General features: G+C 39.6%; 2 protein-coding genes across 2 annotated transcripts; both read left to right on the forward strand.

The window, feature by feature from the left end:
• Positions 1–27: 27 nt before the first annotated feature.
• Positions 28–10,647, forward strand: LOC110053326 (putative histone-lysine N-methyltransferase PRDM6). The gene is made up of 6 exons (XM_020759547.2): positions 28–247; positions 661–844; positions 4,254–4,519; positions 7,216–7,480; positions 8,659–8,820; positions 9,487–10,647. The coding sequence occupies exons 1-6, from the start codon at positions 200–202 to the stop codon at positions 10,068–10,070; spliced, it is 1,509 nt and encodes a 502-aa protein (XP_020615206.2). The 5' UTR covers positions 28–199; the 3' UTR covers positions 10,071–10,647.
• A 2,258-nt stretch (positions 10,648–12,905) lies between these two features.
• LOC110053276 (uncharacterized) lies at positions 12,906–16,910 on the forward strand. The gene is made up of 5 exons (XM_020759489.2): positions 12,906–13,058; positions 13,677–13,899; positions 14,270–14,526; positions 14,977–15,235; positions 15,584–16,910. Exons 1-5 carry the CDS (start codon positions 13,041–13,043, stop codon positions 16,237–16,239), a joined length of 1,413 nt encoding a protein of 470 aa, XP_020615148.2. The 5' UTR covers positions 12,906–13,040; the 3' UTR covers positions 16,240–16,910.
• Positions 16,911–17,563: the final 653 nt, after the last annotated feature.

Genomic DNA, 17,563 nt, shown 5'->3' on the forward strand with positions numbered 1-17,563 from the left:
ATGAACCAATCATGTTATTGCAAACTGCTTATTTCCAACCCAAGCGTGGATAAATGACAGGTCAGTCTGAAAAGAATACAGTTTTGGAACCTTCAACCGTATTCAAATTTGTTTGTTCAGTCCATCGGCACATTAAGAAGTAGAAGAAGGATACTAAGCTTCGCAGGAACATCAGGCAAACACAACGGATGCTGTGGAAATGTCTTTGTTTAGCGAAGAGGCTAAACGAAGGTTGGAGTTAAATTTGGTAAGCACTTTGATGAAGAATAGAAATCAGGGAGAATACATAATTTTCCGCATTGAGTAGACCATGGCTGCTTCATCATGATTTCAGAGGGGGCAAAGAATGAATTGATTCAAAAAGGGAGAACATATGGCTACATCAAGTGTAATTCACAAATCACCAAATTCTGCTTCACGATTCTGAGATGCACGGATAATTGTTTCGCCCCTATGACATGCCAACATACAGCAAGACACAAATGTATTAGCTGACTCTATGTTATTATTTGTAATAAAGTATGTCCTGTGTAACTACACTCTAGGTCATTGCACTCTAATTCACATGAAATAACTGTTGCAGTTGTAGAGTTAAAAACGAAATTTGATTTGTGCAAGCATGGAATTAGTTTGTGCTAATACCAGAACTTGTTTCTTTAGTTAAATCAGCTTGCTATGCCATCCAGCTTAGAGCCCGGGCCTTCACATGCAAACACAAGATATTTCAGTCCCTCTGACGTGTTCACGGTACTTTATGGCACAAACACAGCACGGCAGGTCAGTATGGACGAAGGTGGTACTTTCACTACAGCGCAACTCAGAACAGCGGACAGAGTTAATTCAGGTAAGTTTAGAATTAAGGCTTAAAACTGGTTCGTGTCGTGCTGATCAAAAACCAAGTCCAGTCACGCGCAACTACGCGGATACTCGCGTGTTGTAAGAACTTGCGCGTTCATTAATAGTGTTACTTTCTATTTCACGAAAAGAGTCGATGCTTATTCGCAATAATATATTACTGCCGTTTAAAATTCATTGATAAAAGCACTATCGTAAGAAAATGCAGCCCACGATGAAAACAGGGTTAACTAGCCACACATCGAGAAGCTTCTTGCACTACGTAAATTGTTATTAGATTTGGTCTAGCACTGACATTAAATAACTTAAAGCTTAAGCCGGTTGTTCTTTCGTGTCAAATCGCACAGGACAGTTTGGGGTAGCCGGAAAGTATTAAACAGCGGAAATGGTAAAATTTGCATACAAATCGTAGGTGATCATGGTTTTGTTCAGTGAGTGTGATTGATTGTGGGAGTGTATTTGGATGCGTAAGAGAAATTTGGGAATTTTTCACGTGCTATCGATTACGAGAGATGGCTAGTCAGGGACGTTGGACTGCAACTACAAGGAAAGCTATATTAGCTACTAATAACTTACCGACTAAGCCACTGTACTTAACACGCATTGATCAAGAGCCAATTTGATTGTCATCAAATAAAGAGCTCATACTATACACAAATCAATCCAAACCACACCAATATCTTGTCAACACTCACTTAAATTAATGTTCATCATTTTCAAGATGCTTCCAGACGAGGCATTCGCGTCATTCACCTGACCTTTGCACAAGTCTAGTTCCGTGGAACAGCTTGTTAAAACGATGTGTTTCAGTGAACACTGACTCAACTCAAATGAAAAGGTTACACTAAAATATTTTACCGTTCAATATACATTTCATACAAAATTTAGAAACATTTTAATCGGAAATGAATTTCAGGGTTCAGTGGGTGTGATAGAGGAGTCGTTCTCAACTGGCTAAAACGAACCACTTTCCCACCATTAAAAAACAAATGTCGTTCTACTTTTTTACTTATGAAAATTCTAGTTCAGTTTTAGCTTTTGTTATTTTGACTATAAACATTGTGGAGATTTACATTGCGTCCAATAAAATATCATAACAAACTTCATTATTTTTAATAAATAAATGTATCGCAAGAGTGCCTGGCCTGGACGGGATGTTTCAACTTTGTAAATATGATTCGTTAAAAACCATTTTTCAAGGCGAAAGGAACATCACAGCGAGCGAAATAAAAAGCTTATTGTATAGTCAATTTTTGCACAATCGAACTCTAACTGCACCTCTGAAAGTCTTTACTGGTCACTATGGTCTTTAGTAGCCAAATTGCTGTCAGATTTTGTCAGATTACTGTAAGTCAAACGTCTAGTAAAAGTCCAGACCTCAGTCTACCTCCCTAAAAACTGGCACGTGTAGGTGGGTTTGATTCTATTCTTACGCAAATTACTTTTAAAAGGAGGTGATAATAGTTTCAGCTTTTTCATCACATACTTTGATGGATCAATACCATCACTCTTTGTCATACGATCCTGCAGTAATGGTATCAATCAAGTTTAATGCTCAATCATTGTTAAACAGGTTGTGGTCATCCTTTTATAGCAACAAAGCAACAGTACAGCCAGTTAGAAAAACCCTTTATTCTAACTTAAAGTACTTATAATTCAAAAATGAGCTCGGTGACCCCAATTCTTTTTTTAAATGTGTATGTCGAGTTATGGATGCAAGCGGGAAGTTTGGAGAGCTTCTTGAGTGTTCTATAAACTTCCCAAGTGCATCCATAACTCGATATACGCACAGCTAAAAGCATGAACCAATTCTTTTACAACATAGCGACAACAACTTGGGCGTTAAGGACGGTGCCCACTAAATACAAAGGTTTTGGCGCCAAATTAGGACCAAGTGCAAAAAGTAGATCTTTGCAAGGGCTATTGGAATCCACAAAGAAATAATTAGCCTTGAATCTTCACAAAAATGCTGACAACAGCACTTTTCTGAAAAGAGAAGTAAAGGATATTTCTTCACAGATTTCCTTAGAATTCGCTTTTACACACAGAAAAGCAGACCGGCACATTATAAGATCTTAAAACTGCATGGTAAAAGGTTACATAAAAAGCATTTTTGGCATGTTTTTAATGGCAAAATCGTTGCAACAGCGCTTTTAACGTCTCTGACAGCCTTCCTCTGGTTCTGCTCAAATACAGTCTCAATAACTTTTCCTCACAACCAGACACTAATCACGTGTTGAACGGGCTTGCCACTTCCATGTCATAACTTAAAATGCAGGGGTAACCATGCGTTTTTTAAAGTTATTCATCTTTTTTGAAAACTTTTACGTTGCCCGTTACATTTTTCCTGTTACCTCCCTAGTAAGTAAAACATTTGCGTCTCTAGCACTTGTTTTGCGCGCGCACTACGCCATCGGCAGGTACAAGTTTACATTTGGATTTCAGAATAATTTTCGACAGATAACAGCTAGTTTTTCAGCTGGAAGCCGTTAACAGTTGGTGGTTAGCGATACGCTGCTATTCTGGTATTCCTGGTTTTAGTACGGGTTCATTGAACTTGATTTGGTCACAGTAGAAAAATTTTGCTTTCATTTTAGTCGCGCACCTGGTAGCGTAGTTGATTACGTCAATCCCAAGCCTAGCGCGCGCTTGGAGTGTAAACCATGCATTGCGTGATGCGCAGAACGTGTGCGCACTAACAAAAGTATGCACCGTCCTTAATACAGGTTTAATTTGTGGTTGACCACAAGGTTCTCACAATGCACGCAGAAGGACGTATCCCATTGGCTGGTTAAAAACACGCCACAATCAGTAGAGCGAGAACACTTCATCTGGTTTCTAAAATTGCCAATGAGAAATTCGCTTTTTCGAATTAATAAAAATATAGGCAAGCAAAGTCAAAATACTCAAGTTTCAGTACGCATCTTAGCTTGGTAATTGGTAAAAGTCAAAGGCCCGAAGTACGGTTTGAATTGTTAAGAATGATGTTCACATTGCCGAAACTTTAATTAACAAAAGGAAGTCGCAGCTAAACTTGTCAGAAACTTTGCAGCTAAAATGAAACTGTACATGTCACGTTACCATGATGGCGCAACAGGAATTAGGTAGGACCAGCGCGCGTGCTATGTCATAATATCGAATTGTAACAAGCATGGTTAAATACGTTTTGCAAAGATAAAAAAAATCAGTAGAGAGGTCCAGAACCTACGTAAATTCTCAAAAATATAAAGTGGCTATGAATCCTCTCATAGTTTCATAGTTTGGTTATAGTAAATGAATTAACTCTTGTCTTATTGTTTATCCATGAACTTATGTAGTTGTAACGATCCAAGGAATTGCAAATTTCAAATTTACGTGTTCATTTCAAGGTTTTTAACTAAATTACATTTTCCTTCCAGCTTGTAAACTTTGTCAAACAATACCATATGGAGCGTGTCACATGCACGAGCAACCCACTCAATCGCTGACAGGCGGACGGCTCAGCTACGCTGTCAAGTCACTGCCACCAGAATGTAAGCTAGGCGTCTCTAACTCAGCAGGGGAGGGGCACGGTGTATACACTAACCAACCCATCCCTACAGGTACATGGATTGGCCCCTTTGAAGGCAGACGAATTCGTCCTTGTGACGTCACACAACACATGGACACGTCGCACATGTGGGAGGTGAGATACAAGTCTTAAACGCTGTGTTTTTAAGTGGATAGTTTTTACTGTGGTTGGTTCTTTCTCGATCTGAAAGATGAAAAAATATATTCATTTATAGCCCTGACTATTCTTTGTTTACAGCTTTCAATTGCACTTCCATATTATTCTTTCTTGAACTACGCATTGTGTCGACTGAAATTCCTTCATAGTTTTGAAGTTTGATTACTCTTGCAACGTTTTTTCAGTCAGTTATCTCATAAAAATTATGATTGGGCAACCACTGTGCCTTGGTTTCAAGCGTACATACATACATACATACATACATACATACATACATACATACATACATACATACATACATACATACATACATACATACATACATACATACATACATACATACATACATACATACATAAACTTTATTTGAGTGTCGGAGTATTTAGCTAAAGATAACTAATTGGGGACACTAAAACAAATACAAATATAAAATATAAAATACTAATATTATATAAAATATATAGGTGGTTAATAATTAAAAATATGTTTTATAGGTCTAATTAGTTGAAAAATAAGTTCAAGATTACTTAAATTGGTTGTATTATTATTATGTTGAGCAAGCATAGCAGCTGCATCTTCCGTCCAACACATCTGTTAGGTTAATGGCCCGAACTGCTTTTTTAAATTCACGAAGGCTTGTTTTGTTGCGATGGTCTTTGTCTACTTTTCCCCAGAGATAGGGTCCTAAATATCTTATGCTATATCTTATCTTATGCATTACTTTAAATTCAAATGGCTCTACACCACCAGCAGTGCAACATTTTTACATTGTTCCAGTCTTACTAAGATGAGTTTCATCCTAAAACTGTATTTGCTCTATTTTTTTTACCTTCACTCAAACGCATCCATTTAGTTGAGGCTGAAATTTACAATTCATTCCACTATGCCCTCAACCCTACCTTATTCTCAAAAAGAGACATTTATATAGCAACTAGGAGAACAAGTGTTGCTTTGGCCAATCCTCATTGAAGCACTTAAATAGCTCCTGATCCTCATTAACCAATCAAAAGCCCAGCACGATTACTAACCGTTACTGCTAACGCACAGGCATGACGTCACACCAGCATAAAGTAATAAGATGCCGCTGATCGGCGTTGACAAAACCGGGATCGGACCGGATCACGGATCGGATCACGGACCGGATCACTGATCGGATCACGGATCGGATCACGGATCGGATCACGGATTGGATCAAGGAAAAAATTCAAAATTCAAAATTTTGTTGAGCAAATTACTAGAGTGACTACTGTGAGCAGAACGTTTTATTTAATTCAGCTGTGATATTCCTTTATTCTTTTATAATATCAAGCCAACTGGGAGCTGGTCACAGATGAATTTTTTTCAGGCTGTTGGGTTTTGATTGCGATGATCAATCATGTCTTCATATCTTTCTCCGCAGTTCAGATAAATGATATTTTGTATATTCACTTGCATCAAAGGTAAACTGCCATAAAACTAGTCAGCATGGTAATAATAGACCGAACGTATGAATCGAAACACAAAAGCTAAAAACACTAAAAAGAATTAAACACCTGATGATTTCAAACAGTTTCCGTTTTTGAGACAAATCTATACTTTTACAAGATGTGAGTTTGGAATACGATATTTCGCTTTGAAATAAAACGAAACAAACCATTTGTATTTCAAGGAAATATAGCTGTTTTACAAAAAGATTATAAGAATAACATCGATAGTGTGAACGATAACACAACCCGAGAATAAACAACATTTTAGGAGTTACGTCACGATTTTTAGAGTCATTTTTAGGGTCGTAAAGAATTGCCTTTAAATAGGATAAAACCTGAAAATGATCGTGTTCTAGGATAGAAAACACTTAAGAGGCAAGAACAAATCAAAACGGAATGAGGATCGTTAAGGACGGCAAAGATTAACGAGGACTGCAAATGACAAACTTGAAAAACTAGGCTAATTTTTTTCGAGATGCGCAAATCGTGACGTAGCTCCTTTAAAGCAAGTCATGTCCTTAAGCTTTCGTACGTGAGTTCTCTCATTAACTGTAATGCCAACTGTAACGCTCACATCTGACACGAAAATGTAGCCGAGAATTAGCTACTGATACTAACAACAATTTCAAAAGCGAGAATGGGAGGTCCACGCAAGCTTCGAGCCAACTAACGTTCAAATATAACTACATCTGCCTGTTCATTACAATTTAAACTCGTCGTAAATTAGGCGCTTATGTGACTTTTTAAATGACGTCTTGTCGTTCTCTGTAATTAACATGTCATTGCGTCAAATTCGGGATTCTTATTTTCATTTAACACATTTTAGTTTTCCACTTTTATTTTTTATTTATTATTATCTTATAAACGATTTGATTTTTTTTGGATTTTTTTTTTAAACTTTGTTTTTTTTGTGATCCGATCCGTGATCCGATCCGTGATCCGGTCCGTGATCCGGTCGGTGATCCGATCCGTGATCTGGTCCGTGATCCGATCCGTGATCCGGTCTGGTCCTATCCAGGTTTTGTCGACGCCGATGCATCAGCTTACTTAGCAACTTTGGTCACAAAAACTCTGGGTGCAGATAATTTTCTGGGACGAGGTGTCGCCATCATTTAATATGCTCCCCCCCCCCCTCCTCCCCCACTGACAAGTTGAAGATTTTTAACAGAACCTCATTCTTTTGGACAGATCTATGAAGGTACTATCTTGTCTCATTACATTGACGGAAGTGACGAGAACAGTTCCAGTTGGATGCGTTTCATCCGCTGTGCAAGGCACAAAGGCGAGCAGAACCTCTTTGCATTTCAGTATAACGGGAATATTTACTACCGAACATTCAAAGATATCCCCACGGGCACGGAGCTGCTTGTATGGTATGACGAGAAGTACCCAATGTACATGGGCATTCCTCTCGGAATACAAGCCGAACCTATAGCCAGTACATCTACTGCAGGTCAGTCTGTATATTTATGACTTATGGTTTTTTCCTCTTAATAATCTCGCATAATCGGTCGGACCGTTATTAGTCAGTCAGCCAGTCAGCCAGTCAGTCTGTCAGTCCACCAGTCAGTCCCCAGTCAGCCAGTCATTCAACCAGTTGGCCAGTTGGCCAGTCAGCCAGACAGTCAGCCAGTCAGCCAGTCAGCCAGCAAGTCAGCCAGCAAATCAGTCAGTCAGCCAGTCAATCACCCAATCCATCATTCAGTTATTCATTCAGTCAGGCAGTCAGCCAGTCAGCCAGTCCATCAGTCCGTCAGCCGATCCAGTCAATCAATCAGTCATGCAGTTACTCAGCCCGTCCGTCAGTCAGTCAGCAGTCAGTCCGTCAGTCAGGTAGCCAGTCAAACAGTCAGTCAGCCAGCAAGTCAGCCAGCAAATCAGTCAGTCAGTCAGTCAGTCAGCCAGTCAATCAATCAGTCAGTCAGTCAGTCAGTCAGTCAGCCAGTCAATCATCCAATCCGTCATTCAGTTATTCAGTCAGTCAATCAGTCAGGCAGGCAGTCGGTCCGTCCGTCCGTCCGTCAGTCAATCAGTCCGGTCGTCAGTCAGAGAGAAAGTCAGTCAGCCAACAAGTCAGCCAGCAAATCAGTCAGACAGTCAATCAATCAGTCCATCAGTCAGTCAGAAAGTCAGTCAGCCAGTCAATCACCCAATCCGTCACTCAGTTATTCAGTTAGTCAGGCAGTCGCAGTCAGGCAGTCAGGAAGTCGGCCAATCTGCCAGTCCGTCAGTCCGTCAGTCCCTCAGGTCAATCAATCAGTCATTCAGTTATTCAGTCAGTCCGTCAGTCAATCACTCAGTCAGTAGGTACGCCAACCAGTCCGTCAGCCATACAGTCAGTCAGTGAACAGAAAATCAGTCAGTCATTTAGTCAGCAGATCAGATAGAGGGTCATTCGGTCAGTCGATCCGTCAGTTAGTAAATTAGTTCGTTAACCAGTGTCGGTCACTAGATCCGTCTGTCGGTCAATCAGAACGTCGTCTAGACAGTCAGTTAGTTTGTTAGTCATACCGAGTGACGGTCGGTCCGTCCGTTGAAAAGACAGTCAGGCAAAACCAACAAGTCAGTCGTTCAGTCTGTCAGTCATTTTGTAGTTAACTTCTCAGGTTTTAAATCAAATTAAATTCTCAGGTACACATGACAGAAAACAAGGCGACACAACCGTACAAAAGTCTAGTCAATCTTTAAATCCAGTTTTGACACAAGTCAACCCTCAGGATACAACTCGATACACCAGAACTGTTACTAGCTCCCAGTTCACTACGAGTAGAAGTCCTCTTTGGAGTGGTCAAGGTAACGGAATAAGTAAATAGATAACAAGATCGAAAAATAAATAGATTTTTATTAACAAAGAAACCCACGTTTCTGCCTGGTTTGTCGTGAACACAAACACTGAACCCGCCTTTTCTCAGCAACTTTGTAACATGACTACAGCCGACATGAGAGCAGTTCATTATCGAGCTCGTTCTTGTTACTGGCTTCTTGGCCTCTGTTAACTACCATTTTCTTCTTTCTTTGCTGATCTGAATTTGAAAGACCCCAGGCGTAAAACACGGTAGCTCTCATACACTCCCTGACCGAGGCTATCTACCAGGTGCTCAGAGTTAAGGGGAGAAATGAAAGTATAGGCAGAATGGTAAATATTTAATTTATCGCATACAATATCGACCTGTTGCCTTTGTTCCTCTACCAGCAACACAAATGACAGATCCACCCAACTCAGTAGAGTAAAAATGACGCTCATATCACATGACGTCTATTGGTTCATCTTTGTCTTCCCGCCCGAGTGCTCAGTGCGGGCGCGCCGCGTTTGAATCGAAAGAATTTGGGGTAAGGGTGATCTTGCAAATACGGTCCGTGTGTGTCTAAGATTTTTTGAAGGGAAAATCATTATTTTCGGAGTGGAGGATATGTAATCCTTAGGGTAGCACTATACTGAAAACAAAACTTCTTTTTCAGACACAAGAGCTTCATCAACGGATACTAAGAAACTCCCACCCCTTGTTCCAACCTACTCCTTGCACCAAAGGCGAGCATCTTCCGACAATGCTCTAAGTGATCAGGGGTTACCAGCGACCGGTGATAGGGACAGTGACGTCAGTAACCTTAGCAACAACAAGGTACCCAGTCCCACAAGTCCAGTCAGCGAACTAACCTCGTGGCGATGCCAGCAGTGTCACAAGACCTTTACTCAGCGAGTGGCGTTACAAATGCACGTGTGTCCGTGTCAACCGACCAAGCCTTTCCAATGTGGACAGTGCAGTGAAACATTTACTAACTCCTCAGACCTGCGTGCGCATGTGGTTTCCCATACTACTGAGCGGCCATTCAAGTGTGGGTTCTGCTCACGCACATTTGTTGGCGCAACAACGCTGAACAACCACGTTCGAACACATATGGGGCAGAAACCCTTCAGCTGCGAGAAATGTGGTATGACATTTTCACAAGCCATGCACCTCTCCAAGCATGCGCGGGAATCGTGTGAATACGTGAATGGCACAACTAGAACGGATTCTGTAACGGCTCAAGCACTGCCAACTTAAAAGAGTGACGTTGGAATTTTTTGGCCAATTTTTAGTATGTAAGACAAATCAAATGGAAGTAAAAGCAAATGACATTGTTCTTAAGTAGCAAAACACCAGAGGGATAACAATTGAAAATTGGGAAACACTGAAAATTATTAGTGGCGTACTCCTTGATAAAAAAAAAAATTCGGAACAGAATGAGTCTTGTATTGCGACGCGATTTTGTAGCAAAAAGAGAGTTCACACGGCGCTATGATGACTCATAAAGTTTGACTCGCAAGAGTATGTTAAGCGTTAAATGCATGTGTATGTTTTTGTTGCTTTAGCTGTTCAGCTCTATTGTTTTAACTACCATTTTGTAGAGCCAAAACAACAAAGATTGAAAAACAAAAATTGTCACAAAATCCAGCCGGTGCGATTAGCTGTTGACCAGAAGGGTTTTGTAGGTGAATGGTAGCGCAGACATTTAATAGCAGTACCAACAAAGAGTGTAAATACAATGGATTTCGCCGCTTGCTGCTATCTATAACATAGAAAAATAGTTTCTAAATGATCTGTAAATATTGTCAATAAAGAAAGATATTTTTTCAACCGATTATTTATCGTGTGCAATACCAATACCTTGATTTAAGTTGCCTAAACAGGAGTTCAAGTCATTTCAACCGGATTAGAGCTTAGAACCAATATAAACCATTACCTCTCCAAGGGGTGTTTTAAAAGGCAATTGGGGTGACGACGGGGAATGGGGGGGAGAGGGTGGGGAGTAAGAAACTGATGAAATAACATGTTCTCTTAAGAAAACAGTATCTCAATATCATTAATTGTTATTAGAAGGCTAATATCCAAGTGATTGTGTTGGGCTTTCCCGCCAGATTTGATCGATTGATAATCTATCTATCACGCTTCTCTATTTTTAAAGGCTTCTTTTGTATGTTTGCGCCAATATTTTATTCGCATTTGCAAGTTCTTGAAAGAGTCCTTTGTCTCTTACATAATCCTTGTTGAAACGCCTTTGAAAAAAATTGTTATGGGCAGGTATTTTAAACAAACTAACTCAGTGTAGGTACCCTATACATCCATATCGATTCATCTCAAAACGCATAGCACGGGACAACTAAAAATGTTTCATCGTAATTCGCAGAAATCAGCACTTTAAAGGTCCACAAACAATGAGAAGTTAAATTTTCATCTTCCGCGACATTTAAATAGTCTACATATCATGCAAATATGAACAATGTTTTCTTTATAGCTCCGTCTCTCAGAGATTAAAAGATTAAGGTATTTTTCTCTTTGTCAGCTATGTCTGCGGTAAATTTCTTACCATTGTTATTTAACCCATGAAGTTAGGATCAAGGTCTCCGCAGGGTTATGGTTTCTTTAAGTAAAAAAGTAATTTAAATTTCATTAATAACCACAAGACAGCTATTTCAAAAGGTCTGAGATATTGGTATTTAAATGAGAAATTTATGTTCATTATTATTGAAGCGTGACAAGAAAGCGAGCTTGTTTCCCGCCAAAACCCAACATAATGTTAATCAATTAACATTAATGAAACACACAACCTACATTTTAAAAACTGATGTTAATTTTATTCGGAAGAAATAGTAGGCTCTTAAAATTTTACTTCGAGAAAAGCGAAGTTTATATCTGATTTAATCCCAAGAACAGCAACATATGGTAATCGAAAATTCAGGACTTGGTTTTACAATTCAAAATTATTTTCTTTGATTAAAATAAAGTGGGCGTTGTGATATGCTGCGGCAAACAAAAGGTTCGAGTGTTTTGATTGTTCTTTTTGGTTTCTTTAGAAAGATTACGTAGGTTCATTTTAGAACGCTATTCAACGCAGATTAGCCAGTTCATTGCAATTCGAACTTACGTGAGCAAAACAATTGAACATTTCTTTCAGAAACCTAAAAAGACCTTTTAAAAAGTTCTTTTCTACTAGCATGTCAAAGAAAAAACGCCACATATTTAACATTTATTTGAAATTTGACTTAACAGTTTTCGTCGAGTAAAAGCTATCACGCGTGATGCACGTGCGTGCGTGGCTTCGCGCGTGGTGTAACACGTGTTGGAACAGGATTTTATGTTGTCTGGTGTGCCAGTTGAGCTGTATTTGGCATCATCTAACATCTAAGATTTGGACTATAACCTAAAATAACGTTTGATCTGAGAGAAGTTAACGTTCTGTTAAGAGGCAGTGGTATGTTAGTGTTCGTTAAAGATCTTAATAGTCTGCGTCATTAACTGCACATAAACAGGAGATTTCTAAACAGTAAGTAATCAAAGCAACAGATATTGTTAAATCATGAAAAGATAGCGTATCGCCAATAGTTGATCCAGAATGAAGATACATAAACAGAGAAGAAACGAGAGTATAAAATTTCAGAGCATACACAATTATAGGATATCGTTATGCTAATGCATAATTGTGTCAAACACACGGATTACTAGCTTTGGCGCGGAAACACGGGGAGCTCAGAACAACCTGGCGTCTTAGAATCTACCAAACCGGTTGAAAAAGGCAATTTCCCTGATCGATCTAAAATGTTACTGTAGCATTCACTGACTGTGATTGAATAAAAATTACCGTTCTTCCAACTCTATCTATCTTAAACCTCATTCAATATTCAATATACGGAGCAAATTATTACTTTAATTATCTCACTCAGAAATGGCGCGAATCTTGCCCAACACATGACATACATTACCAACAAAAGGCTTCCCTTAACGATTGTCTTTAAATCCCTATTATACTATAATTTGTGGTAATTCTTCGTAAACACAATAACCTTTAATTTAGTGTGAAAAAGGCGCCAAACTATTAACTGTATCTTTAAATACCAAAACACATATTACTGTTTTACTAAATACACCAGAGCGCCAATTTCTCTGCTTTGTGCGCAACCTTGTAAACAAGCCAACAAATATTCATCGAGTGTTTAAGGGACACCTTGATCAATCGAAGAGTTAAGTCAAGAGATAATGGAACTTGAATACGAGGTAAGGATATACCAGCCGCTAGCAGTGTTAAATAAACTGTCAGGATAAATGCAGGGCTACAAGTATTATAGACAAATACATTTCCCGGCGAATTAGGGCGAATCTACGTTGCTGAAACAAGAGATGAATTTTCTGCAATCAAAGCTTAGCTTATGTTCCAGGTAGGATAAATTCGGGTATTGTGCAGAGTATTGCAGTCTGTACCACTCTGTAGTGATATTCGAGGGAACTTCTGGGTCACACATCACTGCTTAAAGATATTCGTTCCATGGTGGAGGCAAACCTTGATCTAATTTTCATGTCAAAAATGTCATTTTTTATTATTGTAATTTTTGTCTCCTTTTTCTCGTATGCACGCAAACTATGTGAGATATGAAGACTGCCAACATTCTAGATCGACTTAAAATTGTTCACTAAGGAAATTATTCAGAATTTAAACGAAGATTGGTAAAGGAACAATGCAATCAACAATAAACAAGTTAACTTAGGATTTTATAGCCGGAGATCTCTTTATAATATATCTCTATGTCAGTACCAACGGTAGGTTTGTCAATAAGGCAAAATCATAGCATGTTCTGAGTGAAGCTAAGTGAATAAATACTGTTATCTTTCCCGCAGAAACTTAACCTTGCTGCAGATCATTTTTATCATCACGTTTCTCAGCCTGCCGCAAAGAAACCACGGTTTCAGAAACCGCTTGATAGTCCCAGTCTCTCTCAATGTACCTCAACTGAGGAGCACTTCACCTTTAAAGATCTACAAAGATGCTTATTCAGCAATAGTGAAATCCAGCCAGTCAGCATCAAACAGTCAGTGGTAACGCAACGAAACGAATGCTTCTGTGAGTACCGTCACAAAAGTTGATCGCCTTGCAGCAAAGATAGTTTGACAGCTCCTAGTTTTCGACGCACACTAGTATCACGCACCAAGGCCGGCTAACGCTCGAAAAGTCAGTTGCACAAATTTAGATATGGTGGTTGATTTACAATCCAAACTGATTACAGTGCTTTCACTTGCTGGCCGATCCAGTATGAACACAACAATTACGTTATATGATTTTGAACGAACAGGAAGAATTATCAGTTAATAGTTAACAAAACAAAAGTAAATCTCGAAACCTCAAGTGACGATGTTTTAGTTTTTACTGCAACAAAACGAACTGAAAACTTTTCAGTTACTGATCTTTGTACTGCCTTTCGTTTACGTGTCAGGGTGTGACGCAAGTTTAACAGACACGAACTTTCAGTGTCCGAACCATAAACATGAAAACACCGCCAATCAGTTACCACTCGCTCTCAGATCACTTCCACCGGAAGTGGAATTGTGTGCATCCAGCATTCCTGGAACGGGATTCGGTATTTGCGCCAAGCGAGCGTTTCCTGTTGGCGCGTGGATTGGGCCTTACGAAGGAACATTTGTGAAGCCTGAGGAGCTGTCTTCTGTTAAAGATACAACATACATGTGGGAGGTAAGTGTGGTACATCGTCAGCCGTATGAGTTTGTCGTACGCAGACAGCTTTGATCTTACCACACATCGAATGGTAGTCAAAACTCGAAGCAAAAACATGCAACTGACGCCAAATGTAAGGAACATGCATAAGATAATTAATTCACGACTTTTAACTGTGCTTCTCATAGGTACGTTGTTAACCATAAATGTATGAATTCCTTCATCCAGCCAAATTTTGCTCTTTAGAGGCTAACAATGGTCAATTGGACTGATTTATGGCGAAAAAGAAAGTTTTCAGGGAGAAAATTTGTGCTTTTCGCTAGGACACACGACACGTTTTCTGACCAATAAGAAAGCACAAGAAGCGTAAAACCAAAAACGCGCAATGAGGATTTCAGTTGTACAAACAAATATTATTTGGAGGTTTGCGACAGAAACCAAGCAGGCATCTTTTTATTATACCACCAGATTTTCAAGGAAGGCAAATTGGCCGGATACATTGACGGAAGCAACGAAAATGTCTCAAGCTGGATGCGTTTCATCCGCTGTGCTCGCCACAAAGTTGAACAAAACTTGTTTGCCTTCCAGTACCTTGGAAAAGTATTCTACCGCTCTTTCAAGGCCATCCTGCCTGGACAGGAAATGCTGGTTTGGTACGATGAAAAATATCCCCAATACCTTGGCATTCCATCAGCTATTTTTGACATGGGAGCTGTGATACCGAGTGGTAGGTTATCTGTTATCAGACTAGATACTTCCTGATAGCTTGATAGAGCTGTGGCAATATTTTTATCCACAGCTAAAATGTAACACAGGATGTCTAGCCAGCCTTCAATCCTGGCCATATATTGTCATGCTGTAATCATGAAAGATACTCTCACATTGCCCCTCTCCGTCATCAGGTGTAAAAATGGCTAGCAATCGGAAATATTAGAGAAACCTGACAAATGTCTCGGGTTAACCAGAAAGGCTAGTATTCCTTGTTGAGGAGTAACTGTGGTCGCCCATTTGTCCATCAGTGTTTGTGACAGAATGATCACTTGCTAATTGCTGTGTTCCGTTTTTTTCTCGGCAGGTGCCAGTTCAAAGCCTGATGAAGTGATAGTTGTCTCTCCACGTAAGGCAAGCCAAACATCGTTCTTTCCCAGTCCTCCTCCTTCGCCTGTTTCCAATCCCAGCAGCAGTTCTTTTACGGTTACGTCCGCGCCCATAAATGAAAAACGTACCCCTCCATATCAACTTTGTGACGAGAAACTACTTTTTTACCAGGAGCATGGAGTAGTGGAACCTGTGTCTTACACCACCTCCATTCCCAAGCAGTGGACCAGTCCGCTGGATCAGAATAACGGTGATCCACTGAGAGATCCACAACAAAGCGAACATGAAACGTCTCCGTTACGAAGTGGAGACCTTAATGAAAACGCAACGCTCCCGATGAACTCAGTTTTTAACAGTACTTCTGAGCAATGCTCATCATGGACATCAAGTCAAAGTCCGCTAAACCCAGCGTTACTTCAAACCTCGACGGTTCAACAGAAACCTTTTCAGTGTGGCCACTGCCCGGCTTCTTTCACAAATGTCAATCAATTGCGCACGCATTCTGCCATTCATGTGAGCAACAAACCATTCAAATGCGGTTACTGCTCGCGTTTTTTCAACGGGGCGACGACTTTAAACAACCACATTCGATCACATGTTGGAGGTCGACAATTTGCGTCTTCTCTAAGATGACATAGTAGAACGCAGAACAAAAATCAGTCCAGTGTGTGTATACTTTGTCGACTAAGAAGATTGCCCCATTAAACGATAAACCTCCACACTATAAACACATGATAAGAAGTAAAGTAGCGAGAAGGCAAGGGCAAGGGCATTCTGTTTAACTGAACAATGTAGTTAAAATCAACGGACGTTAGAATTCTCAAACTGTTCGTTGAAAAAAAACAATATGTTCATATTTAATTGACTAACTCGGTGGATAATATTCCCAGTGATTTGTACTGATCCAATGCACACGTGGCAATTTTCCATTAGAGATGTATCACGTGACCAATTTTGACTTAGGCACCAGCTAGTGGCAGATTGAGACAACTAGAATATTATAATACACATAGAATATTCCAATTTATAGCATAGTAAAGTTCGTAATACAAGGAGATGTAAATCTGGTATAGTACACTTCACAGAGATTAAAGATTCAGAAGATTCCAGTGCCTGGAGGAAGACTTTATGACTCAGTCTGTCTAGACAGAAAAAGTCGTAACAATAGCTTTCTTGAGTGTAAATAGTTTGAACGTCGATAGTTGGAAGCTAAGCAAAGCAGACAAAGCAACCACACTAAAATAAAGATAAAGTTTGCTCGAATTGCAATGCTGAGGTCTTGTAATTAAAAACAGATAACATGCTATAGTGTGTTGAATTTGGTTTCAGTGGGTTCCCTGGAGGAATTAACTGGCTGGCCTTCATATATCCGCCCGCTGATCCGAGAGGAGATTGACCGCTGTATAGAGGCTATTATTCACTTCCTCCCCTTCCTTTTGATAAGTTTGGGAAACCATGCAATTAGGGCACTTGAAAACAACTGACCACAAATATGACTTTAGTCATGCGCATTACCTCTGCACTACACCTTTAAAACAGAGACTAAAGGAATACAGCGCACGCTTTCCACATGAGGAATTCTGCGACATATGTTGCTATATATTTCTCATATTAGTACTTAATCCAGGTTTCCCAACCACAAATACCAAGTTCAAAGCTTCAAGAAGAAAATATTGAGCACTTGGGTTTCATCATAAATCTGTTGACTTCATAACAGACATAACAATCATTCCGGTATCTAGGGACCCCCCTTTGGGACCACATTCATCTAGGCACTGTTGTTATTTCATTCCCTTTTGTTGTTATTAAGAGGTGGTCGAAAAGATGCAGGCTTTTTAATCTTTAGTTGTTCAAATAACCTTACGGAACCCGAGAGTCAGACCCAGTAAGCAAGATACATCAACCTTGAAATTGACAACTTCTAGAAGGCTTGTTATTAATCAAACTGTCATGTGCA

The sequence above is a fragment of the Orbicella faveolata genome, unplaced genomic scaffold, assembly GCF_042242905.1.
Source record: "Orbicella faveolata isolate gen_17 unplaced genomic scaffold, um_ofav_v1 contig_26, whole genome shotgun sequence".
Taxonomy (NCBI): domain Eukaryota; kingdom Metazoa; phylum Cnidaria; class Anthozoa; order Scleractinia; family Merulinidae; genus Orbicella; species Orbicella faveolata.

Excerpts from the sequence above, each read along its gene's own strand:
- LOC110053326 (XM_020759547.2), top strand. The coding sequence starts at position 200 with ATGTCTTTGTTTAGCGAAGAGGCTAAACGAAGGTTGGAGTTAAATTTG. Across the intron at positions 248-660 it reads GAAGGTTGGAGTTAAATTTG|TTAAATCAGCTTGCTATGCC; the intron begins GTAAGCACTTTG and ends TTGTTTCTTTAG. Across the intron at positions 8,821-9,486 it reads TCCTCTTTGGAGTGGTCAAG|ACACAAGAGCTTCATCAACG; the intron begins GTAACGGAATAA and ends CTTCTTTTTCAG.
- LOC110053276 (XM_020759489.2), top strand. Across the intron at positions 14,527-14,976 it reads ATACAACATACATGTGGGAG|ATTTTCAAGGAAGGCAAATT; the intron begins GTAAGTGTGGTA and ends TTATACCACCAG. Across the intron at positions 15,236-15,583 it reads GGGAGCTGTGATACCGAGTG|GTGCCAGTTCAAAGCCTGAT; the intron begins GTAGGTTATCTG and ends TTTTCTCGGCAG.